Source organism: Oryzias melastigma, linkage group LG4 (assembly GCF_002922805.2).
Source record: "Oryzias melastigma strain HK-1 linkage group LG4, ASM292280v2, whole genome shotgun sequence".
NCBI lineage: Eukaryota > Metazoa > Chordata > Actinopteri > Beloniformes > Adrianichthyidae > Oryzias > Oryzias melastigma.
Genome location: NC_050515.1, coordinates 25,936,042 through 25,961,614, shown reverse-complemented (window position 1 = coordinate 25,961,614; position 25,573 = coordinate 25,936,042). Strand labels below are relative to the sequence as shown.

The 25,573-nt window shown below is 36.9% G+C and overlaps 1 protein-coding gene across 3 annotated transcripts in view; it reads left to right on the top strand.

Moving 5' to 3' along the window:
• pip5k1ca (phosphatidylinositol-4-phosphate 5-kinase, type I, gamma a) overlaps positions 1-25,573 on the top strand; it is a 48,799-nt gene that overhangs the window by 3,409 nt on the left and 19,817 nt on the right. For all 3 annotated transcript variants that reach the window (XM_024278872.2, XM_036211657.1, XM_024278873.2), the window contains exons 2-6: positions 16,332-16,360; positions 17,018-17,104; positions 18,185-18,315; positions 18,394-18,511; positions 21,855-22,007. In XM_024278872.2, coding sequence (XP_024134640.1) covers positions 16,332-16,360; positions 17,018-17,104; positions 18,185-18,315; positions 18,394-18,511; positions 21,855-22,007 — 518 coding nt within the window. The remainder of the gene's footprint in view (positions 1-16,331; positions 16,361-17,017; positions 17,105-18,184; positions 18,316-18,393; positions 18,512-21,854; positions 22,008-25,573) is intronic.

Genomic DNA, 25,573 nt, shown 5'->3' with positions numbered 1-25,573 from the left:
GTGTTTAGGTTTAGTTTCCTGCATTTTAGGTCCTACACCATCAGTTCATGATAGCGAAGGTGTTCTTTCAGTGAGCAATGAAAATGATTAAAAAGCTATCGAATGAAACATAGAAATAATTATAATGAATTAATCCATTTTTAAAATAATGAATAGTTCAATAGCTGGACAGTTGGTTAGTGCAGGACTCTAACTTCAGTTTATTTTATTTTTGCCAAATTGTGAGCAGCAGCAATTAAATTTTGAAAGTTTTGTGCTTTTTGCCGACTTTCTAAGGATCTTATTCCTATTATACTTCAATACATTTATCTTTAGAGATTTATTGTTCCTGTTTATTGAGATGGTATTTGACATTTCACTATGGCAAGAAATTATGGTGGAAAAAAGTGAGTTTGAACTTACATGTCAGATTTTTAAAAGCTATTTACAAACAGATACAAGGTAGATGTAGTACAAATATTCATTTAAATATAGATTTCAGTTCCCTTTTTTAATGAGAAAATGTATTTTTTGTAATCCCAATCCAAATCAGTGAAAGTATGTGCTCATTTTTCATTCCCTTTAACCAATGTTTTCAGGATTAAAATAGTGGTCTACTGTTGCTTTCATCACCTCTCTCTTTCAAACCTTTTGTAAGCGAATATGGTTTATTTAATGAAAGACCTCCTGCATTAATGCCATCTGATTGAAGTTTCACCGTGACAGAGGCACAGGTGTAGTCTGGCATCTGTTGCATCTCCACACCTGAAGTAAGGGAACAGATGTTCTCTTGTTTTTAGTTCTAACTTCCTAATTTAGATCTTATACCAATTATATTTATTAGAAAATTATGTGATTGATATTTAACCTTTTGAGAACAAAATATGACTTGTGTACACTTTTTGGCATAAAAAGTGGATTCACATTTTCAGCCACATTTGAAATGAGGAAAGAAAATAAGGAGCGATTGACTGAGTGTTAAGTGTTTGGATCAGAATTTTAATGAGTTTTCTCCAGTGTAAGTGGGAAAATTAATCGTTTTTCCAGTGCAGCCTCTTAATCCTGTAAACTGGTGATTTTATCCATGTGTGCTGTTGAAACGGGGATGAGTCGGCAGCCGCAGTTTAGTAAACAGTGCTCATTTTAGCAGAGAAGCTGCTGAATGGAGATTATTGGATGGTTTCTTCCTTAAACAGGAGCCATCATGATGTATCACACACACAGATTTGGACAAATCTGTCATAAAGTAAATAACACAACGACATAACTTTTTAGTAAAGGGCATATATCATGCAAAATCAACTTTTTTGAGCTTTTGAGTGTTAGATAATATTAATTCCTCACATAAAACACCCTCGCCCTCCATTCATGCATCTCTGAGCTGTTAGAAAAAGGAGAAAATAACTCATTCATTAAAAAAATGGTTCTTTACCGTGCCAAAGGTAATATATTATCATAAAAAGGATGCAGAGTACTTTGAAAGGTTTAGAATATCATGATATAGACCCTTTGTATGTAAAAAAAAGACATAAATCACCTGAATATATTTAAGCTGAAAGGAGGAAAGATTCATAAACAATGCAGACATTATGACATTAAGTATCAAAGACACTCAGTTAAGCGTGACATGTAGATGCAGAAAACAAAGGAAACTAACTAGCAGCTCAGAAATGTCAGAATCACATCAAAGCACTTCATATTTTTTTGTGTAATTATTGTGCTTGACGAAAGCAACAACATGCAGATTCAGACAAGGATGCACTGCTTTTATTCAATGCCAGAAGAAGTCAAGTTATCCATATTTAATAGGGGGAGACGTAAATGTATTTTTCAAGATGCATTGAGAGCTAAACTTGAGTAATTCTAAATCAGTTCAGGTGTGCTATAATTGTGTAATGCACATTTATTGCTATTGTATTTAAAGCTGTTCTGCTGAGACACTGATCGTGGGATTTCTCTGCTGTATGAAATACTGTGAGTTCCTCTCCAAAAGGAGACTGCTGGGGTGTGTCTCAAAAAATCCCTCCAATCTCCTTGTCTGATTCTCTTTGCAAAATCAAGGGTCAAAGGCAAGGAGATATTTTAAAAGGATTCCCTGCAGATAGATACAACATCACTTCAAATCTTATAACATATGCACGAAGATTTACAACAAAAAGTTCACAGAGTGCTGCCTCATGAAGATATGTAAACACGACAAAGGCAGTAAAAGGGTTTTAAGAAAAGTTAGATTGAAGTAATAGATCAAATCTGACTTGTGCTTCTGCCACAGTTTATCTAAAATAGTTGCTAAGTTTATCAGTAGATCACTGGTGGCTTAAAAAGCATGAATTTCTAGCATGAAAGATTTAAAAACAAGCTGGTCAGTGTGTCGTTGATGCTACTAGGTTTTAATTATCAATGATTAGATATTCTTTTATTTTAAGTTTTGTGACCAGGAAAAATAATTGAACTACAATAGAAAATCATAGCTCACAAGTAAATGAAGCAATGGATCCTTAGGGAAAAAAAATCTAAATTTGAACATCTTTTTTAAAAGTCACTCAGTTAAAGACCCACTCCAATGAAAATCATGTTTTTGGTATTTTTAACATGTTCTTGTATCATTTTCCTCACGATGGAGCACATATAAAAAATAATTTAGGATTAAAACTGTATTTCGGAGCATTTCTTGATTTAAATCTTGATGGATCAGGAGCAGATGAAAACCCGAGGTTTGACAAAGCTCGAGTTTGTGACGTAGCAACTGCAATGGGTGGCCCAAAGTCTCCTTTCTCTGCTACAATGCGGATGCATAAACTTGCAGACAAATAGATCCATTAATGTCCTAATTTTCTCTGTGTGAGTTGGAATCTGTATCTAAACTGTACAGTTAAATAGCTCCGTTATTGCTTGCATTTTTTTTTGCTACGCTAATGTTAGGTGGGGCTTGTGATGTGCTATAAGCTAGCTCACAATACAGAGGCAAATTTCTAATGAGCTCCTGCTGCCCTGCAGAAACTATGACTTAAAAAAAGATTTTTTTTTTTTTTAGCTAAAAGCTGTAAAATCTTAGTTAAAAGACAACAGGAAGTGATTTTACAACAGAATATAGTTGGAGAAGGACTTTAAATACTGTAAGTGTCTCAGCAGAAAAAATACTGCTGCTTGTATATTTCTCAGCTGTGATAGGTTATTCTAGGAAAATCTTCTTTTCATTCAGAAATGTTAAATTCTTACTTTAAGTGTTATTTTACATTTGCAGAGATAAAATGGATTTTACAAATGTTCACATTTAATGCCAACACAAGTGTGTGACTATTGCATTTCAGAAGCTTTGATCTGCTGGTCAGAGGTCAGTGTTTCTTAAAGAAAAGATAACACTTCCAGATCAGTAGAAGATCATTTTATGCATTCTATAATAGGGTCAGTCCACATCTATACGACGAAATAGGAGGAAAAGGTCTGGTATGTCAGCCTTTTAGGAAACATACATGTTTGCGTAACAAGTCATGACATTTGTATAGTTATATTATGTCCAATGCACCCAAGCTGCTCTAAATGTGGAGCTGTGAGTGTCATAACTGCAGTTAAAATATGTCTGAGCATTTAACCCTCTGAAGGCTTCTCGTTGTTTGACTGCCATCATTTGTCCTCATGCACCTATGACAAAATGATCTCACTTCTTTACCTCCAAGCACATTTCTCTCCTCTCCTCCAGTGTACTATAGTTCCCCTCCTCTCTCCACCTTGTTAAATCTCCAATATCCCTCTGTTTTTCAGCTTCCATCAGGTCCATCCCCCTCTCTTTTATTCCCCAGTTTTCTCTGTTCCTTTACAGTCAGCCTGAACTGCTGACGACAGCACAAAGGGTCTGTTACTGTCCATCTGCTTCCTCCTCATCCTTTCCTTAAGGTCTCCCTTCGCCTCCTTCTGTCCGTCTCTGTATGTTGGGGGTTCTTCTGAATTATGAAATGTTCACTGTTCTCCAGATTATCTGATGTCAGAATGTTTGACGCAGACGATGACGCAGTTGCCGTATATTTTACATACTGCTGACTTTTTCCTGCATGTGGAGTGTGTGTGCAGCAGCTATTTAAAACACCACACGGGGGGAGGAGAACATTAGTGAGGTCTTTCCAACCGTTTTTTGATAGGATTTTCCTCTGACACACCGATGAAGCCTGACTTCATTTTTCTAGTGACTCTGCAGATGTGAAAGCCTCTGAATAAGACCCTGGCTTTGTTTCAAACATTGATCCGTCAGGACTTGCCTTGAAGCCATTTAAAACAAAAGCATGCTGTTTCCAATTAGGATGGTTACCGTGCCGAGCGTGAAGGCTATTATCATTTCATAAGCATTACCTGCAGCATGACCACGGTCAGAAAGAAGAGCAAAGCAATCAGTCTTGACCATATTAAAGCACTTCAGTTTTTTTTCATCTCTAATAAGTATTTGGCGCTTTCTTTACGTTGTTCATGCTCATGTCAGTGTGAAGCTGTGTTCACATCACCCTTGACAATGTGTATTCAAGCGACCACTTCCAATAAAAGGCTCTGTAAACACGTGTTTCAGCCTTCCTGGTCAAAACTCTCTCTGCTTGTCCATTGTGAACACCATGAGCTAAATCTGCATTCAAGAATCCGTATTTAGATGCCCTGCATGAATGTAGCCTGAGGTTTAATCTTTAATCTTTTTTTTAATTTCTTTTTTTGTTTTTTTGATTGACTTTTTTCTACTTTACATTTAGAAAAATGGACCAGATCTTTTGGAATTTAAGGTTGAGAAAGAATTAACACAGAGGTGGACTTCCTGTTATTCAATACAAAACTGATAAGTCTCCAGTGCTTTCGTGTGACGGTAAAAGCAAAAGCTTGTTTCATTAAGGGCATCTGTTATAAAATCAAACCTAAATCAGGGCGAATCATAAACAAAAATGTCATACTAGATCAGTCATGGACTGGGTTAACAGCAATCGCCACCGTTTCTGTTGACTTACAGGCTGCTGCTGGAAGTTGGATTAACATTGGTGGAAGAAGGAGATAAGAAAGGCATGGTCATTGGCAGATAGAGAAAAGGAAAGCTACGAGTGAAGGAGCGAGAATTTGGAAGTGTGAGAGGAGTTGAAACAGGCTTTGGAAGATTAGGAAGCCCTTCCAGATGACTGGAGAGCTACAGTTAAGTGATCAGGAAGACAGGGAGGAAGGAACTTGGTAGTGAGGAAAGTAGAAAAGAAGACTTGATGGTGGAATGAATGGAAACGTTCAAGAATATTTGTGTGTTAATAAGAGGATAAGAGATGTTGAGGTTCTCTTTTGGAGTGATGAGGATGGAAATGATCAGGAATTAATCCATAAGAGGAACACATCTTGTTAGGTGTTTTGGAGATAAATACAGGAAAACAGACTGAGATGATTTGGACACATTTGGGGAAGGTAAAAATTATAATGTTGCTAAAAAGCATGCTGAGGTTGGAGCTATCAGGAAAGAGGTCTAGACGAAGACCAAAGATGAGGTTCATGGATGTAGTAAAGGAGGACATGAGAGTTGGTAGTGTGAAGGAGGAGGGTGTAGAGGCTCTGGTCAAATTGAGTCAGATGATTTGCTATGGCAACCCCTAAAGCAAGGAGCAAAAAACAAAAAAGATTACAGGTATACTTGTAATAAAGCATTTTTTTACCCTAAAAATAAAAAAGGAATAATTGTGTTAAAAATGTAAAATAGTTTAAACTTATATAGTGCGTTTCTACCTTCCTTGAAGGCACAAATTGCTTTACAGTCATGCACACACTGGTACCAATCTATAGCCACCAAAGGTGGGGTCCAGTGTTTTGCCCAAGGACACATGGGTGGGAGTTGAACCTGTAATCTTCTGGTCAGGGGTTGACCACCCTACCATTGCACCACAGCCATCTTGCCTCTTTTAAAGCTAAAAGAGAGATTGCGTTGGTGGTAATGACCTCACCTATTAACAGAAATACAACTTTTTTGTTTGAGACAGTTTTGTTTTAGACTACAGATTTAGTTAATCTGGAAGAACCAGTTGGTGGTTTGACTGCCTTTTTAATAGAAATCTGTAATATTGAAGGGCAAGTGTATGCAGATCTTTGATTTAAACATGGGTTCTGCATCAGTGGTCATTTTATTTTTTACTCACAATTGCAGACTAACAGTGTTTGGTCAAGTCTTCTTAATTCATGTTTGATTGTCTGAGAAGAGATAAGGTATTAGTACAAATCTTAAAAAATGATTTTTTAGAGCAAACTTTACTACCTAAAGTATTGACGTTTATTATTTAATTTTTTTGTAGATTTGTCATGACAGCTTAAGAAGATATTCTTTTCCACATTACAATCCTTAAGACTGGTGTCAAAGGTTTTCTGTGTCAAAGATGCTGCTGCCACGTTCTATCAGGTTCTGCTCCAGAATAACATCAGGGCTGTATGATTGTTCGTCTTCTTGCAACCTAGCCTGTCAGCAGTGTGGGTTAAAGGACACGCTCTGTACAATGCTGAATTAAATCAGCAGCGGTGTTCTTTGTCGTTAGTTGCATATCATTTCACCAAAGGCTAAAGCTGCTGCTGCTGCTGTGTGGAATCATTCTGAGCTCTGGGAGCTGTAAAACTGCTCTTTCTTTGAATCCAGAACAGACTGGACACAAAGGGAAAAGCTTTCTGAAGGTACATAAATGGAAAGAATGCAGCTGCTGGGTTACTACTGTAGTTTGCAACAGAAGGGCTTGAGTTTGGCTTAATCCAAATTGCTTCTTGCCCCTACAACTTCTCCCTATCCCTACATTTATTCCTCCAAACAGAGAGATATGGAGAAAATTAGCTTGTAGTATCTCGTAGCTCCCAGTGCTCGGAAAATACATTGCAACATCGGCTTTATAACTTTAAGAAGTCATACTAAAACAGAATTAGGATTCTGCCTTACATTTAAATGTAAACTTCTGTGCTTCCGAGCGCACCCATGTGAAGAAATGGCTTTCTTCTCCACGCCATGGATCACCCTACTGGTGGAGGGATAGTCCGTCTTAAGTTGCCATGGCTCCTCGAAAAAAAAAACACTACTACAGCTTCAAATGCTTCTACGATTGGAGCAATAGGGAGCAGCCAGAGGGATATTGAAGCAACTTGGATTCAGCCTTTCTGTTGACATGGCAACTTACTAAGGTAATTTATGCTCAATGATGTATAAAATAATCATGTAATTCCAAACTTTCCTCTGCCTTCTCTTTCTATTATTCAATATCATATGGACAAATATAATACAAACAAAGAAGTATTTTAATGTTAAAGCAACTCCGCAACTGTAACCACCTTTAATGACATAGACAGTTTCTACATTCCCCTTGGAAAATAATACCATTTCTTTAAAATAAATTAAAATGTCTGTCAAGAAATCTCAAACATTCTAATACCATTTGTATTATGTATTTTACTGTGTTAATAATTTTACCCCTATAAATTTGAACTTTAAAGATATAAAAGTGGCTTGGTTATTTATTGACTTAGAAATTTTAGGACATTAAAAAGCAAAAATGATCATTTGTCTGTGCTGTAGCTGCATTATAGTAACCACTAATAGAACCTGACTTTTTTCAGAGTCTGGTGTGCATCTTTAAGGTGAATTTATTAGATGGACTAAGCATAATTAAACACAGAAATGCATTAACTTCAGGAAACTTTATATTGCCACTACATCAATGTTTTTATCTTTACTCATTGAGCATAATCAGTATCTACAGTTCTAGCTTTCAGCTGTAAGAATATTTAGTCTGTGTTTCTCAGAATTAATCTCTTTATTTAGGAAATGCTCTAAAAATGTGCAATTGTGTGCACCTCTGTGAGGATCTCTGGCTGAGAGTCGAACCTTCCACTCAATGCTTATGACAGTTTACATTTGGGGAAATTAAGAACAATAATCATGGATGTGGAACTATAAAACCATTTGTGTTATAAAGTTGACACTTGGAATGAAATTGGTCACATGTTCAAGAAAACCTTAAATAATCATAGCAATGTGCTGCCAAGACATTTTGCAAGCTAAACTTGGGAAACCTCTTAATTAAAAAAACACCCCAGAGGTCCTGCTGTGTTTGTTGATTCGTGGTTGGGTATGGCTGTCACTCTGTGCAGTGTGGTTTTAATTTTAGTCTGGTCTCCAGCCATGGTGTTGCTGACCTGGGCTGTTGTGCAACCATGATGCTCCGTTAGTTTGAGTAGATTAGACTGAGTCACCGGCCTCTGCCCGGAGGTGCTGCTCTCAGCACTAACAAAGGAGTAAGACTGAACAACACTTTGTGTACTTTTGTCCATGAAAGCTGTGAGAGTGTAGATTCATAAGATTTTGAGGATTAACATCTTTTAACAGTATTTATATGAGCCCTTCTAATTAAATCTATTACATTATTTGATGATTTTAGGTGTATCCAAGTAATATTTTTCCAAGAGCACTAAGGGGTTTTAGTTTTCCCCAGAAAATATACTTTGTACAAGTTTTTCTCAGACAATTTTCTCCCTTAAAGTAAGGAGTGTAGTTTGGATACTATTGAGATTCAGTTTAAAGAGTCAGATACAACAACAATCAAGTGCTGGGATACAAAAAAGATACAGTATTTCGTAACTGTAAGGCACACTTAAAATCCTTTAATTATCTTTAAATGGACACAGTCCGCCTAATAATTTGTCGTGCCTTATGTATGAATTCTGGTTGTGTTTACTTATCTGGAACATAATTTCTGTGGTAGTTGGTGCTCAAAAATCTTACTTTGATAAACTACAAAGCATGATGGAGTGTTGGGGCCTTATGGGTAGTCAGGAGCCTGGTGGAGTGATGCGTTCTGTACTGCTTCAAGATAATGAACTGAAAAAGTGAGAGTACTGTTATGTGTTACAAATTAACAATGTTATTCATTGTGATAAAGTTTATTATTTAATAAAGAATTATTGCAGATAAAAGAATGAAGAATAACACAGTTCACAAGAAGAGCTTCCCATCAATCCCTTTGACCAATAGCCTGTCTCTTGGCACTTATAGGCTTTCTAGCTAGCTAAATCAAAAACTGTTTCTTAATACTCTCTATAATCCAATGCACCTTTTGGTTCAAAAATATTTCAACTTAAAATAATGTATTATTTTGATCTGAAATGTTGTATTTATAAATGATTCAATCTAAACAATACCGCTGTAATTAACAGTGACAGAGAAAATAATCTTGTGGCACTTTCACACTAATTATTAAAAACTTTATTGGAGATACTTGTGTGTCAGCACAGGGAGGCACAGCTTCCTTACAGCATGACATTTTTATAGATACATGGCTTTCTAACATTTAGGGGAAAAAAACATTATTTTGTAGGAAAAATGATCATACTCTTGTCTGTGATTCAACCTGTTACCTAAATTTGGAGAAACAGCTACCAAAACACTTCCCACTCAACGCTATAGTGTTGTAGTATTATTGTCACAGGTTTACACTGCTGTCAGAAAGTCTGTCTCACAGATGCATAGTCTTCATAGTCACCAGTAATCAGTAATTTTCCAAGCATAAGCACTGGTTTTGTTTCAGAGTCTGGCGCCTCTCACTGAGAGTAAATCAACAAATTTAGCTCCTAATAACCCTGTTTGAAAGTAACTAACAGAGCCCAGTCTGCAGGAGTAGGATGTTTGGAGCCGGGGTCAACCAAAGTTTTCCGCCCTGCGTAAGAAGCTCTCATTGTGGTAGGGTGTTGCTTCTGTGATGGGTCCACACACACAGAAGCAATGAGGAAAAGCGTATTATACTGTCTGACAGGACCTTGATTGCTGGGAAACCGTGAAGCTTCTTTAAAAAGCGTAGTTTTTTTATATCGAGGACTTCTTATTTTAAAGTGTCACCGTCCAACTTTTATTAGAAAGGAAAATCCATTTACAAAAGAATCTAAATATTTCAATCTGATTTTTTCTGACCTATTACATATTAAATCAGTCAAAAATCATAAGATCTCATAGTTTTTCAAAGCACAATTTGTGTGCAATGAAGTGTGTAAGGAAGGCTCAGATTGTTGAACACTTTGAAACCCAGGTAGTTCTTTTTACTCTTTCCACTCACTCATTCTGGGACGAGGCCAGAGGGGGAACAGTGAGAACTGTGATAGCTGCTTGCTGTGGTAATGGAAAAATACACAGCCCTGCTAGGCCAAAGAGATCAAAGGATAAGGGCTGGAAAAACCTTAACACTCCGAATTAGATTTACTTTGACAACTCTTTCACTAAATGGCAGACATCACTCAATCTCAGAGGCCAAAAGGATCGTGACTTTAGGATTATGTAAGACAGAAATGAGTCTGGAGACTTCTTCCTAAAAAAGATCAAACAACCCCATTCTGGGCTTCTCTTCTTCTTTTAGTGATAGACGTTAGTATTACAACTGCTTGTATATTATTCTGTCTACTGGTTACACTGAATATTAAATCATAAAGCAAAAAACTGCCTTATTTTAGCAATGGTAGAATAATTTCATCTTTACTCCCAGAATAAAATAATCTTTTAGATCAAATTTGCACTACGCCCAAAGCCTTATTCCTTATTCATTTCTGTATGTATGGCTTTGAGGGAAGTCCTTTGTGATCAGCTGCACTGTTTGATTAGAGTGTTGGTTGCTTTACTATAAGGAAAGGCTTTTCAGCCTGCATGGATTTGTAAGTTACACCATGCACTGCATGCTGTGTGGCTGGGCTAATGCCCTATTTAGCAGCAGCATCGGGACACTATGATGGCAGCCTGTTGATTCCTGGCCCAGGTGTCAAAATATAAAAGTTAATTGACCTCAATTCAGGTTACCATGGCAACAAAAGGGGGAATATTGGCTTTGGAGAAATATACATTTGGGGAAAATGATAAAAGAATAATATTATTAAATGTTATGTATGTTAATATTACCGAGGATTTTTTTAAATTTTTTTTATTTTGCGCAAAGGTTTAGCATAGTTTTTTATCCCTGTATCAAAAGGTGGTTTTCTGCTTCCAATTTTCATCTTGATGACTTTAATGATTTGTGAAATTCTAAGCCAATTTATGCTCACCAAAAAATGAAAATAAAAGCAATAAAACCTTAAAAATCTTTGTTTTTCCTTTAGAAAAATTTTAGTTAAAAAGGCTGTTCGGACTTATAACAATTCGAGGGATTTGGCTGCTTTACCTGTACTTAAATTTGAAATATGATCAAAGTTTGTTATTGTTATTGTTGTTGTTGTTATTATTGTTATTATTGTTATTGTTTCCATATGCTACTGTGTCATGTGTAACCTGAATGTTAATAGAAGGCACTCACTGCACCTTAAAAACAGAATTGCCCCTCGGGGATTAATAAAGTTTTTTTGAATTGAATTTAACTGAAAAAAGTTTTGTGAGAGTTCTGGATACTTATTGAGTTTATAATAATCGTCTATGAAAACATCAGTCATGACTGATCTTGAAATTACGTCTTGGTAAAACTGTGAGTGGTTGATTTTTCTCCAAATGCAGACAGGTTAAGCAGATGAAGTATTTGTTTGTTGTAGACAATTCTCTCTTTGAGTACCCTCAGTGAACATCTTCAGCTCTGTCCATTCATTCTTGTGTTGTTGCTGCATAATGCAGTTTTTCCAGTTGTGAAACAAACTTTCCCTAAAGTTAAGAGCTTGGGTGTAGGATGGAAAAAAACAGTAAATGAAGTTCTACTTTGAATACCAACCAGTAAGCATGAAAGTGAGGATCACCATTAGCTCGATCATTGTAAAGCTTGTTTAAAAATATCAGCTTTTCATGTGTTTTCACATCCCTGCAGTCAATAGGAAGATGTCAAATTCTCTTCTCCGGCACCTGAGCTAGGCACGCTAACCGGGCCAGATGAGGGGTTTAGTGCATTAATGTAGTTCACACTTAACCTTTTTATTCTTGAAATTAGATTGTGGGTGTGGTCTTCTGTGCTGCAGCAGATAAGCACATGCTCATTCATATGAGTTAGCAAACTGCAACAGCGGATTCCACATAAATGGGTGGAATGCAGGTTGGAAACATAAAAATGTTTATGCGTCATCTGCAGGCTCTGCAAAAAATAACATAAATAACCCTGTGTTGCGCTATGCTGTGGAGGGCAATTACCAGCCAGTGATGGGCCGCTCCCATAAGGGCTGTAGGGAAAAGCCATAACCCAACACATAGCATTCCATCCAGGCAACAGACGTAGTGAGCAGTTATTTATTTGGAAGGGTCTGTTTGTTGTTCCACTCCCTAAAGAACACCAAAGCAGCAGAATGGTGGAGCAGAAACCATTTCCCCTTATATTCCCAGCGTTCACCCTCCAATTATTATGGTCCCTGTTATAACTGAGGAAGTGCTGGTACTGAAATCCAAATATATCTAGAAAAAATCTTTTTCTCAGCAATTTTATGACTGACATCACTAGCTCTCACATTTTTGGAGATATAATGTATAGCTCAAGGGCATCATAGTTTCATATTTGCCTAATTATTTTGTTGTTTTTAATAATGTCTATTATTTTTTGTAATATTGATTCAAATGTTTTGCCATTGTTTTTACATGACATTTTCATTTTTCCTTATCCTCTACATTGCTTATGTGGTTAGAAAAAAAAGATAATTGGGAAATTGTTTTAATGTTTTCCCTGAACTACAGGAAGTTAACTCTTTCATTTCTTCTATTTTCATATATATTTAAATTAGACGCTTTAATTCAAAATTCTCTTTTTATGCACATCTATTAGTTGTTTGTTCAAAACTATGTTGCAAAATGTGCTCTAAATTGATGTGCTTTAGCAGCTTCACTGCTGTTGATGTGGTTAGATGCGAGTCACTGAGGGGTCTGATGGAAATACAGTCAGACTTTAACGTGCTCAGATGCCACACACACTCTAAAGCCCCTTAAAACCACATTCACTCACCCATGCTGAAGGGAAACAAGCTTTTGGTGTCCTAACAGGTGCAGGCATGTAGAAAATAAATGGAGAACGGACCAAAAGCTCAGATACAAGTACAAACGAGTGTAGCTGAACTGTGGGGCTCGGTGGAGAAAAGGAAACCCTCCTCTTTAATTATCTGCATTACAAACATTCTTTCATTTGTGGTTTTCTGCTTTCCCCTCCCTCCTCACTATCTTAAAGCTGAGTCCAGTGATGTTCCAGCTTGCTGGGAGCTCGTCTGGCACACTTTGCTTTTCTCATCTTGCTGTGACTCTGTGTGAGAGAAGGCTGGAGGAGGGGAAGCAAACCAACAGTTCTGTGCCTCAGTCACGTGGCCGTCCACGAGAGGCTGGCAGACAGGAGAGCAGAGAGGCGGCTATCAGTTCAGATTGTAGAGTGAAGCTGTGGAAGCTATCACGCTCCTGAGTGACACTCTGTGACATCGGTGAGCTTGTGAGGGCCACGCTTCATCATCAAGTGCTGCCTCATTCGAGCGTTTACAAACCCAGAATCTGCTTTTAGCTGTGAATTAAAATGTCTTTTAAGGTTTAAATGATTTTACCAATTTGATTTACTGTGTTTTTTATTCTTTGAATCTGTCCCTGTGTCTTTTAAACACTTCTTTATGTCATTTTAACAATAACTGGGGCCGGGAATCGATTAAAAATATTAACTAATTAATTGCAAATCTGAAAAAATTTGTTGCAATTAATCAACATAAATTTATTATTATTATTTTTTTCAGTTACAGTGTTTGCTAACAACTTATTTTCTGCAAATAATCACAATATAAAATCACACACAACATTTTTATTTTGTCATTTTTCCATGTTGTATTCACACACTGGACATAAAATTATGCCAAAACAGAAAATTCTGTTTGGAAAATGTAATTAATTTTGATGTAAGAACCTCAAAAATGTTTAACAAACTATTTTTGCAACATAGAATGAAAGTTTTAGGTGTAATTTTATAAAAACAATAAGAATAAAATTTGTCAACAAACTAATCAACTTGTTTTTGAATGAAAATACAAAAAGATCAGGCTAAAGTCACACCAAGCTCCCCAAAAAAAAAAAAGAATTTCTCTCCTAATAGCAATGCGGTCTATTTTACAATTGTGCTGAAATTCAGTTTTTCTTTTTTCCCCTTTTTTCTCATAAACTTCCTTTATTATGGTTGTGAAAAATAATAAAACAACTTTTTTCACTGCTTTATTACAGCCATCAGAATGATGCTAGTTATCCGCCTTATTTATTAAAGCAGAAGATCGATTTTGTCCAAAAACTACAAATAAATCCCATATCATCTCTTTAATTTAATAAAATCTCAATCACATAATGTAAAAAAAAGTTTAAATCTATTTTAGAAGGAGTTTTATTACGCTGATCTCACAGCTGCACGGCAGGACGCCTGAGCGCGATTGATAAATATTAACCAATTAATTATGTTTTATTAATCGCCCACGTTAACGCGTCAACATTTACAACCCTAAATATGACTGTTTTTGTTTTATTTCTGGTATTGTATTCTCATTTTACGTATATTTGTAATTGTAAAATGGTATTTTCCAATATCGATAATTTTTTGGGTTTTTTTCACTTTTAAACAATTTTATAATGGTACAGGTCAATCTGGTTGGATCATAGGAGCATAAATCGATTAATCAATTAATTGATTAATCGAACACCCCTAATAAAACCACATACATTGGATTTTGATCTGCTTTCTGACAGCTCTTCTCTTAAATGTTGCTGTTTCGGATAATATTTGATTTTTTTGCAAAGTTTCCTTTACGTTTGGTGAAAGGTTATGTGAGATCAATAAACTGTTTAATAAGGAAGAACATAAAATAAGATTCATTGCAATTTTATAAGCTATAAAAACTCCTCTGTATTGATAAAGATCAAGTTTGTCTTTTAAAACAAATTTTTATAAAGCAGTGCTTTACTTGACTGCAGTTAGGGGAAGTCTTGCTGGATTAGGGTTCAGTGTTAATGTTGTTGAAAAAGCAATCATCATTTCAATTTTATTACTCATAATGACAGTTTTAATATTGTTCCTCCATCTGCTGCTTAAGACATACATAGTTTATCATATCAGTGATGTGTGCACTTGCATTTATATCCAGCCGCCAGGCCTTCATAAACTCTTCCACATGAACCTCCGTGTAAATGCTGTAGTGAATAAAAAACAACAAGCTGATAAATATCATTTCCACACCACTCTCCCTCTGTGTTTTCATCCTGTTATGAGCTTGTTTTGTGTGTGCGCCTTTTTAGTGCCTTCCTAACCCTTCTCTCTCATTATGAAAAGTGTTACGTGTCCACAATTTTCTATCTATTTCAGACCTTCCTGGTGAAAACGACCCTCTGATTGCTTTTCATTGCCTGCATCCTGTTATTAAACTGCAGATGTAGGACTGAACTACTGCCAGAATTTGTTTTTTTCCTTGTGGAAAGTAGAGTGTCTTCATTACCACAGTGTACAAATATGTATTTTTTTAAGAAAAGATGCATTTTTGTATATATAAAAGCATAGTTCACAAAAAACTTAAATCAACCATTACTGGAATTATTATTATACTTTTTTAACTGAGGGTGATAGTAAGTTTTTTTTTCATTATATTTATGAAATTTAGAGTTACAATGAGCCTAAAGACACTCTTTAAGAGCTCAGTGAGGCTATATCTAATGACAGTTGAGTGTTCTCACTTAAATCCACCCATTGTAAGAACTAGAAACATCTGCATTCCATCCATCCATCCATTTTCTTGACCGCTTCGTCCCTTTCGGGGTCGCGGGGGTGCCGGAGCCTATCCCGGTTACTGAAGGGCGAAGGCGGGGTACACCCTGGACAGGTCGCCAGTCCGTCGCAGGGCCTCATTCACACACCCAGTCACTCACACATTCACACCTAGGGACAATTTAGAGTCACCAATTAACCTATGAAGCATGTCTTTGGATGGTGGGAGGAAGCCGGAGTCCCCGGTGAAAACCCACGCATGCACGGGGAGAACATGCAAACTCCACACAGAAAGGTCCCAGCCGGGATTTGAACCGGGGCCTTCTCGCTGTGAGGCGAGAGCGCTAACCACTTGCGCCACCGTGCAGCCATCTGCATTCCCATCAAGTTAATTATAGGCATTTGTTGGTGTTTACTGTTGCCCACAACAATGTCAGTGTCAGTATGAAATATGACAGGCTGCCAGGCTGGCAGAAACAAATAGGTGAAGTCACAGACATTGTGCGTGAGGCTTAAAGAAGGACTGGCTGCCCTTGTAGCTGATGTTGACAGTTATTACATAATGTCAGCCATGCCTTTGGTATTCATCGTGGTCACGGAGAGGTCTGATGAAGCTGAGTAATGGAGCGTCTTGTTACACATCACCTAACATAAAAACCCCTGTTTTTTTGTTTTTTTCAGATGCTGCTAAGAAATCCTTTATCACAGAGGTGAGCTGACATCCCTCCTGCAATCATCCACTCTCCTGGTGGTCTATTAGCTCCCTTTTTGACCTTTCAAACAAGAATCTGGCTGCTTTTCAGCTTCATTCAAATTAAAACCTCATATATAGCACTAATTATGCACCATCTGCTGTAATTATTGTCATTCGATTTGAGGATTGTCATAATTTTCTGCCAGACAGTTCAAACTGTTTTCTGTTCTTTTGCTAGATAACATTTGTCTCTTCATCTGAACTCGTGCAGTTTAATAAGTCACATCGATCTAGCACTTAAGACACTTTACACTGCATTAAATTAAGCCTTCAAAGTACATTTAATTAGTCTGCTGAGCAGTAAGCTGCAAATTTAACTAAAATCTGAGGATTTCCAGCAGTAGCAAACATGCTAACTATTAAAACAGATTAAATTGCAGATTACTCAGACTAATTGTAGTTTTGGTTTGTAGACTAATTGTAGAGTTTTGGTTTGACTAATTAAGGAAGTGAATTTTAGCAAAATAATGACCTTTAAGAATATATTTTTACCTTAAAGATGTTATATAGTTACATTGCAGCTGCATAGTCTTTAGAATGTATTTAATAAAATATTAATGAACAGGTGCAGACCCCCTGCTGACCACTAATCTTTATCTCTCCATGTATTCAGATGCCCTCTTCTTCAGGTCAACACGGTCAGGGAAAGAAAATTGGCCACAGAGGAGTGGATGCATCCGGGGAAACCACGTACAAGAAGGTGAGTCTGCAGCATGCAGAGTGATGGTTTATTAACTATTTTTAAACTGACAACCACAATAAATATAAGTATTTTGTAATAAATTAAAAAGTCAATTTTAATTAAAAAAAAAAATCTTAAAAAAAATGACTTTATTTAATGTTTTCTGTAAAGAACTTTGATACTTGTGAACAGTTGTGATTTTACAAAAAGGAAATATGTCAATCTACTACAGATTTGACTGTAAAATGTATTATAGCTGCAGTAATGAATCAAAAGAAATAAAAAAAGTACCCAGAGAGGAAGCTGGTTTTCCCTGTACAACCAGTCAAATATGTATTGTGAGCAGAACTATCAGTACAAGAAAACAATATTTTGAAAACCAGAACGTGTTAAAGACTTGGCTTTTACATTTGTTGTTTTATTGGAAAGAGATTTCTGACAGAACAGAGAATTGCTTCCTCCTCTGTGCAGGTGCCAGAGGCAGCATCTAGTGATAAACTACCACTGCAGATGGGGAGCTCTGCTTGTAGAGACATTTGGAAAATAATAAAACTAAAATGTCTTTTTGATTATTTCATTAAAAAAGTCACTTGTCATTTTCCCAGGTTTGTTACTGCTTGTGTATTTGATTGTATTCTTTGGGCAATGGTTGCCAGGTTTCAAAACTATTCTGTCATATAGAAAAAGTTTGGTAAGAGCATTATAACTTGATATCATCTAGGTTTCAAACACAGAGGCAGCAGTTAAATCCCATATTTTGAAAAAAATACATTCAAGTCTCTGTTTTCTGTTTCTCCAATAAAACAGAAAGTGGTTGATGTATTTTCCTGAACAGTTGGAGCACAAACATAAGATTGTAATTTTATTTAAAATGTTGATCCAGCAAACCTCACAGCTTCTCAAAGGCCTTTTTCCTCTGTATTTTTACCTCAGAATTGTGAAAAGCAGACAAAGCCATAGCTAAAATTTAGAAGCATTTATTGCTAAGAATAAAATGTTTAGATTTTAGAATTTTAGATTTTTTAGATTTGCATGACAGTTGTTTTTATATTGTTTTTATAATTGTTTTTCATGGTATTTCCCTCTAACCGAACACAGACCACATCGTCAGCCTTGAAAGGTGCCATCCAGCTAGGAATCGGTTACACAGTGGGGAACTTGAGCTCTAAGCCTGAGAGAGATGTGCTGATGCAGGATTTCTACGTGGTAGAAAGCATCTTTTTTCCCAGGTCACTACTCCACTAAATCCCACACGTAGCCTTTCGGGTGAACTCTGTTCTTACTGACAGTTTTGTTTCACACTCTAGTGAAGGGAGCAACCTCACTCCGGCACACCATTTCCCTGACTTCCGCTTCAAAACGTACGCTCCAGTGGCCTTCCGATACTTCCGAGAACTGTTCGGCATCAGGCCGGATGACTATTTGGTGAGCTTCTTTTTTTTACATTTATAAAACTAGTAAATCTTTAGGTTTAAAAACCAAAATGTATTGAGCTGGTTAGTTGTTTTAAAAATATTGGTACCCTTGATATTCAGTCAGAAAATACAACACTTCATGTGTTTGTTGTTTTTGTTTGCACTGAAACAGCACAAAAAACAGTCAAACAAAACTTAAAATAGAACTTGACAAAATGATTGTGAAAATTTCCTGAAATAATTTCTTTTCAAGTACGTGATGGTCTTATAATTTGTATTTGGACACACCTGTGGCAGGTAATAGGGTGTCACAGCAGGACGGTGATCCGAGAGAGACTTCAAAGAGAGTTCTGAGATGAGTCTAGATCTGATAGAACCTGCAGGGATCTGTAAAAAGTTGGGGTGTGAACATTAACATGATGACACACGCGATTAATCAAGAAGAATTAACGCGTTAGTATATCGAAGAAACAGTCTTTCTTTTACTCAGCGGTTCAGGCTTCCACGACATGCGTTAAAACATCTCGTCTGGTATCATACCACGTACAAAAGAAATAAATATTCTTTTGGTTTTTAGTACTTTATTCTTGCTACTTTTGTGTTTTAAGTCACTTTTTCACAAACAGCGAATTATTTGGTCCGGTGCCATATTGTGCAAATACTTTTTACCTGGTAAAGCATTGTAATTAATCGTGATTAATCTCAGCATAAAAGTGTGATTAATCAAACTTTTTTGTAATTGATTGACAGCAGTAATTAAAAACAAATGTTCTCAATGTAGAGGTTCATGTGTGATTTCATACTGTGATTATTCACAGATAATACGTTTTCTGTAAATACTGAGACTTTAAAAAATTAGCGATTAATTGCGATTAATTTTTTCCAGTTTGCAATAAATAAGTTATTTTTTTTAAATCGATTAATAAAAAGTGGTTCAGATTTGAATGACTCAGAACTGTTTGCGAAGGAAAAGCTGTCCAAACTAAATATGTATTTATTGTAGCAGGAGCTGATTCATTTAAATTATTTTTTTCCAAAGTAGCTGCTATAAAACATATTTTTATGTGCCAAAATTGTATCCAGTCAATTTTCTAGCTCAGTATGAATTTTAAACTTTTTTTGTTGTTTTGTTCCAGTGTAAAAAACAATAAATGCATGGATACCAATCTGAACATTTTTTTTCTGTGACTGAACATCTAACTCAAGCAGTTTTAAAAGTTGAATTTCAAATCAGAATAAATACGAGCGCAGAGCAGGAATGGCAAACTGAGAGAAATAGGATCCAGAGGAAAAAAGGAGCATGCAGCAACCCAACAGTAAGATGGGGGAGAAATTGATTCTTGGAGGGAGGCAAAAAGAGAAAAAAAACAGGAAGAAACGCTGCAAGCAGCACATAGAGCAGCGAGGGGGGGGGAGAGAACGGCAGAAAACTGAATAGGAAAGTCTGGCGCTCGTCCCTGTCCACTCAAGTGTGGAATTGAAAGGCCACATGATTCACTGGCGTGCCCCGGAGTACTGCAGCTGCATATATACGTTCTGTTTAGTCCCAGTTTATGCATGCACCGTGTTCACTTATCTTTAATGCATCGGCTCTCCAGCCACACAGACTGTCTGTGTTTTCTCTGCTTTCAGTGTCTGTGCAATCATTAACACATGCACACAGGTCATCAGAGGACACATGTCTTCACCAATTTTTATCAGCTGTGTTATGGAAATACAACCATCTCAAAAGTTGCAGAAGGGGACAGCAAAAGGCGGGACTACAATCTCTTTAGGAGACAGCAGCTACAGTCTGAGCTTGCTCAATTTAACATTTTTGAGCATTCATTAACTGGTGTTTTTTTGTTGTTTCTGCTGTTAGCTCTGATGCATACCATCTTTGCACACATTTCACATTCCAAAAATGAGGTGAGCTGTTCACTTTCTTCAGACACAAAACTTAATTTTTCAGGTCGAGATCTGAATCTTTGTAGCGTCTTTTCATGGTAGAGCCAGCATGAAATTAGTACAAGATCCTCAAAAATACCAGTTTTATAAATTTGTTCTTGAAGCAAGTTGTGAAAAATGTAATTTTCAGTAATTATGTTATTATCATATAAGTATATTTAGGATTAAAATAAAAATGAACGTTATTTTTAATAATATGCTTTAATACTTCACTATTATCGCACACGTATACATACCAAACCAGCAGAATAGAACGAATGTATTGGTTTTCTTAATTTTTCTATCACAATCTAGTTTAGTTCCACATTTCTTTTATAAATGTATAAGATCTTTCAGACTGATGTTGTGAAGTGAATACATTTCGTTGGTTTTGAGGCTAGACAGACTGATGTTCTTAGCTACAGGACCAAACTAGGATATAGCACAACTGTAGAAAAGTTTATGGCCCTGCTGGACATCCAGCGCAAACCTGTTCAAGAACCTCCAGCTCTTTGTTTTCGCCTAGGCTGCTTCCTTACAGCTGCCGGTTGACAGTGTTAAACCGTCTAATCCGTTTCTTGTTCCTCCAGACCTCTCTAATTTTATTTACCTGAAGTTTTGCCTCTAGTTCTCAAAAGTCTCTTCATACCATTATCCAATTTTAACACTTCCTGTACCCAAGCCAGGACGCCCTTTTCATTATCAGTTCATTTTTTCTTGTTTTTCGTCATAATTGAGTACGTTACTAGCTCACTTTAATTTATTCTCCTTTTCATGAGTTTGTCATATTTTCCAGTTTCTGAAATGGAATATGCTTTAGTTAGATGCTACAGTTCTTGTGCATCCTCTTCAAGTAACACAATGTTTGTACATTTGCAGTTAACCACAGTAGAAAAAACTTTTAAATATTATAATCCAACAAGTGTGACTGCAAAAGTTTTAGATTTGTTGCCTTTTTTTCTCTTAAAGCTAACATTTGTAAGTATTTCAGCAATTACATAATGACTGGTGTCACTGCAAATATTGGGCTGCTTTTTAAAATAGCAAATATACATACATTTGTACTACAGGTTTTGTGATGCGCATGTGAGATTTAAAGTGGGGACATGCAGGAACAAGTTCTGTAAGGTGTGTGGTGGAAGGGTATCCTGATGTCTGCTCATAGTTTGGGAAACCTGCAGATCTAGGCCACTTGGCTCTATCCACAGTTCTGGCAGCTGCATGAGCTTTGGCTCCCAGCAGGAAGCAATTCAAATACCTATGGGTGAGAGAAATGCAGCATGCCCTTTAAATAATCCCTGTCAGCTAAGAATGTCTTTATAACACACATCTGTGTAAATCTGTTGAAAATAGACTGCACGTTCTATAACAGCAGCAAATTCACATTTAATGTAAATCTCTGAGTGGGTTTCTTTGTGCGCTTGCAGTACTCTCTCTGTAATGAGCCCCTGATTGAGCTGTCCAACCCTGGAGCCAGTGGTTCAGTCTTCTATCTGACCAAGGACGACGAATTCATCATAAAGACTGTGATGCACAAAGAGGCAGAGTTCTTGCAGAAGCTGCTGCCTGGATACTACATGGTAAGCAAACGGCGTGACCAGAATGTACTTTTGAAACAATACTTATAGTGTGGAAATCATGGTTAAAGTTCTCCCATAATAAATGTGTTATTAGAGTTAGCTTCTAAAATCTTTAGGCCTCTAGCTATTTTTAGATATATTAAAGAAAATCTGACTCAGTGAAGTATGTGAATGCTGGTATCTCCTGATGTTTTTGGTTCCATCTGCAAGACCCCGGATATCCCTCCTTTAGGCGTGACATCCTTTAATGCAAAGTAGACATAACAAGCTTTATCTTGTCTGACTGAGACCTCGGGCCGTGTTGTTTCATAAGAGGCTGGCCTGTGTTTTTATGTTGCTGGATGTACTGTACCTAAGCCTAACAGGGCACGACTTTCACCAACAGGAGCTCAGACCCCCCCCCCCACACACACACACAATCAGCAAGCTGGATCTGAATGAAGTCAGCCTTATACAGCTCTATGTACTGTATGTTATTTCTGCCTCATGGGGCTCCAGGTTCACAGAGGTTAAGTCTTCTGTTTATCCGCCTACTGAGATATGCTCAAAAATACAGTACTATTCTACAATTCTATCTGTTGAATAATACATTTTAATAAGCTGTATATGAATCTGCTATTGTAATACAAATTAAAAAGTAGATAAATAAATGATATATTTAACCTTTTTAGACCTGAGCTCTTGTTTAATATGCCTTTTTTATTTTGTTGTCACGTGACTCCAGTTAATACAAACCACAATGGGATATCCATGCATGTGGACACCAGGTCTTAAGAGGTTAAATGACTGATACATGCACTGCAAAAACAGACCCCTTAGAAATAAGTCAGAGATTATTACCCCATTGACTGTTTTTCTTTGAATAAGCAAAGAACCATCTGCTAAAAACAAATGGTCTTAGCAAGAATTGTTATTTAAAGAAAAAAGTTCCAGTCACTTATTTTTTCTCAAACTAAGATTATTTTGCTCTTGAAAAACGTTCTTAATTAAATTATTTTCCTTGCAAGACAAAAAAATAAGAACATTTTTATTGAAGCAATATATTTTTACTTTTTTAAGATTCAATTTTTGCAGTTTGGGGCTTTTGGTAAGTGATTTTGGGGGAGGTCAAGGGTTGAAATGGCTTTTAACCATCTGAATGGGGCTCACTATAGAGCAGGGATAGTTACCTCCAGGCCTCGCGAGCCACATTCCTGCATGTTTTCAAACATACTCTGCTCTGGCATGTTCTAATTGGCTTGACACACCTGAACCAGGTAATCAGTCATGAGTAGTGCTTGGATATGTGGAAGAAAGGCCTGGAGTTGCCTATTTCTGCTATGAATAATTGGACGTGGCTCCACATATAGTTTTTTTTTATTTTCCAATATGTTTCCGAAAGAAAAATGAACCAAAACTTGCAAGGTTTTCTATTCACTTTAATTTTTTGTTTGTCAAGCTCTGAATGCCACCTTACTGTTAAACCTGTTGGGATATTAATGACTTAACACATTGAGTGTGACCTTTGCAAGGTGTTGTTTGTGCTCTAAAGCACATTTAAAGGTGTAATTATTCTCTAGAAGGTAGTAACAGTTCAGACTTATTAGAGAAACACTAACGCGTACACATATAGGTTATTATTCTCATATGTTTGAAAGGTACTGGACATCATTTCAAGTATTTCTCCTCTGGCCTCCATACTGATAACACTGATGTAACTGTCTCCCTGCTGCCATTACTCCATCTTCTGTGGATTTCCTTCTATAAGGCGCCTCTTTCTTTTATCCTCACATTTGATAAAAGCCTCCCCCTGCTTTGAGTCTCAACACGATTACATGTGTCTCTACATTTTTTTCCGGTCTTGCTCACATTTGTTCTCCATCCTCTGCTCACTCCCCCTCTTCCTCACGTGTTTGTGTTGTTGCCTCATCACTGCACTGCCCTCTCAGCATTGACAGAAGGGTCATGGTTGGCTAAAGGCAGGGGAAGCTTTTATTTTTTGTACCTCTCATCATCGTTTCTGTCATGGAGCCAAATGTTATAGAACAAAATACAAGCTTTTGTGGTCATTTGGGCCTCATCTGTCTATGATTTCTCATTGTTCTTTCTTCGCCTCTGTTCCCTCATGTGCTCCACGTTATAGAGCAGTGCTCTCCGTTTATTCTAATGGGACCAAGCTGGCCCAGCTCCCAAGGTCAAAGCAGGTTTTTCTCAGAGCACCCAGCTCGACTAACCTCATTTGTTTGGTCTAAATACTGAAATACTCAGCACATACTGGAGATAAGGGAGGAAAGAGAAGCATAATCTTTCCTCAAGTGCTGGTTATTAGAAGTCTCTGTAATCTGTAATTAAGTTATTAGTTTTATGTACAAAAATGTAACTATTTTGTCATACTAGCAGCTTTTTTGTCATCCAAAAATAAATCTTCCAATTAGTTTTTACTTTTCTCTAAAGACAGGAGTGGTAACAACAGACAAACCCATGAAGTCGTTAAAACTTAATTCATGATACCTCCATGCAGGGCTCTAAATTTACACCCACCCACTTAATGCGGGTAAAACCTATTTGGGGGGTGGAAAAATAGTTTCACTAGCCACTTTGTCAGGTGAGGTATTCTTTATCCTCAATTACAGGGTCCTGAAACTCACAACAATGACTTAAGTGTCTACCTTCCCTCCACACTTGGCTACCACAAACATCAAGCATCCATTCCAGAGACGGTTCAAATACAGTAGCGACCCGTGGATTTCAGAGCTGAGCTTTCAGTCTTCCTCTGCTCAAACCATCCTCGTTAATATCAACAATTTTATGTTTTTAACACCATCCGGTTATACACTGCGAACAAAAATTAAAGGAACACCTTTTTATTGGACCTGGCATGAATTGAATTAAACCTCTCTGATAATTTTCTGGTTGGTTAATCAGCTGAGGGCCTCTTTAATCAATTTCAGCTGTATTGGTGTTCATGGAATTAACAACAGGTGCACTTCAGTGGCAACAATTAGAAAACCCTCCAAACAGGACTGGTGTTACATGTGGAGGTCATTTCAAGTTTCTCCCTCTTGACCTTTTTTGGCTGGTTTTCCACTCGTGCTGATTTTGGCTTGATAATTAACTCTACTGGCACTATGAGGCGATTCCATAACCCTACAGAAGTTGCACAGGTTGTCTGGAATCGAACCGCCTATGCTTCGGCCAACCCTCTCTACCACCTGATGCCCAATAAAACAACATTATGTTATAATACCTGACATAAGAATACACTTTTAATTATTAGTGTTTGTTTTTGTGACAGAATAATAATTAAATGAAACTTTATAAATAAAGGGAATAACTATTTTGCTTTGAAGTACACTTTTTTTTCCAGAGAAATGTTTGGCTATTAGAAATCTAATTTGGCTGGTAGACTTTGGATGTTACCGGCCACCCCAGTTAGTAACCAAAAAAGCTAATATGGAGCCCTGTCTGCAAGTGATTTTATATTGTCCTGGTTGTTCTTAAAAGCATCAAAAATGAATCAAACGCCCCCCATGTCACCAGTATGTCATGTATTGTACTTGTCTGCTAAAAAAAATGTCTCCTGCATT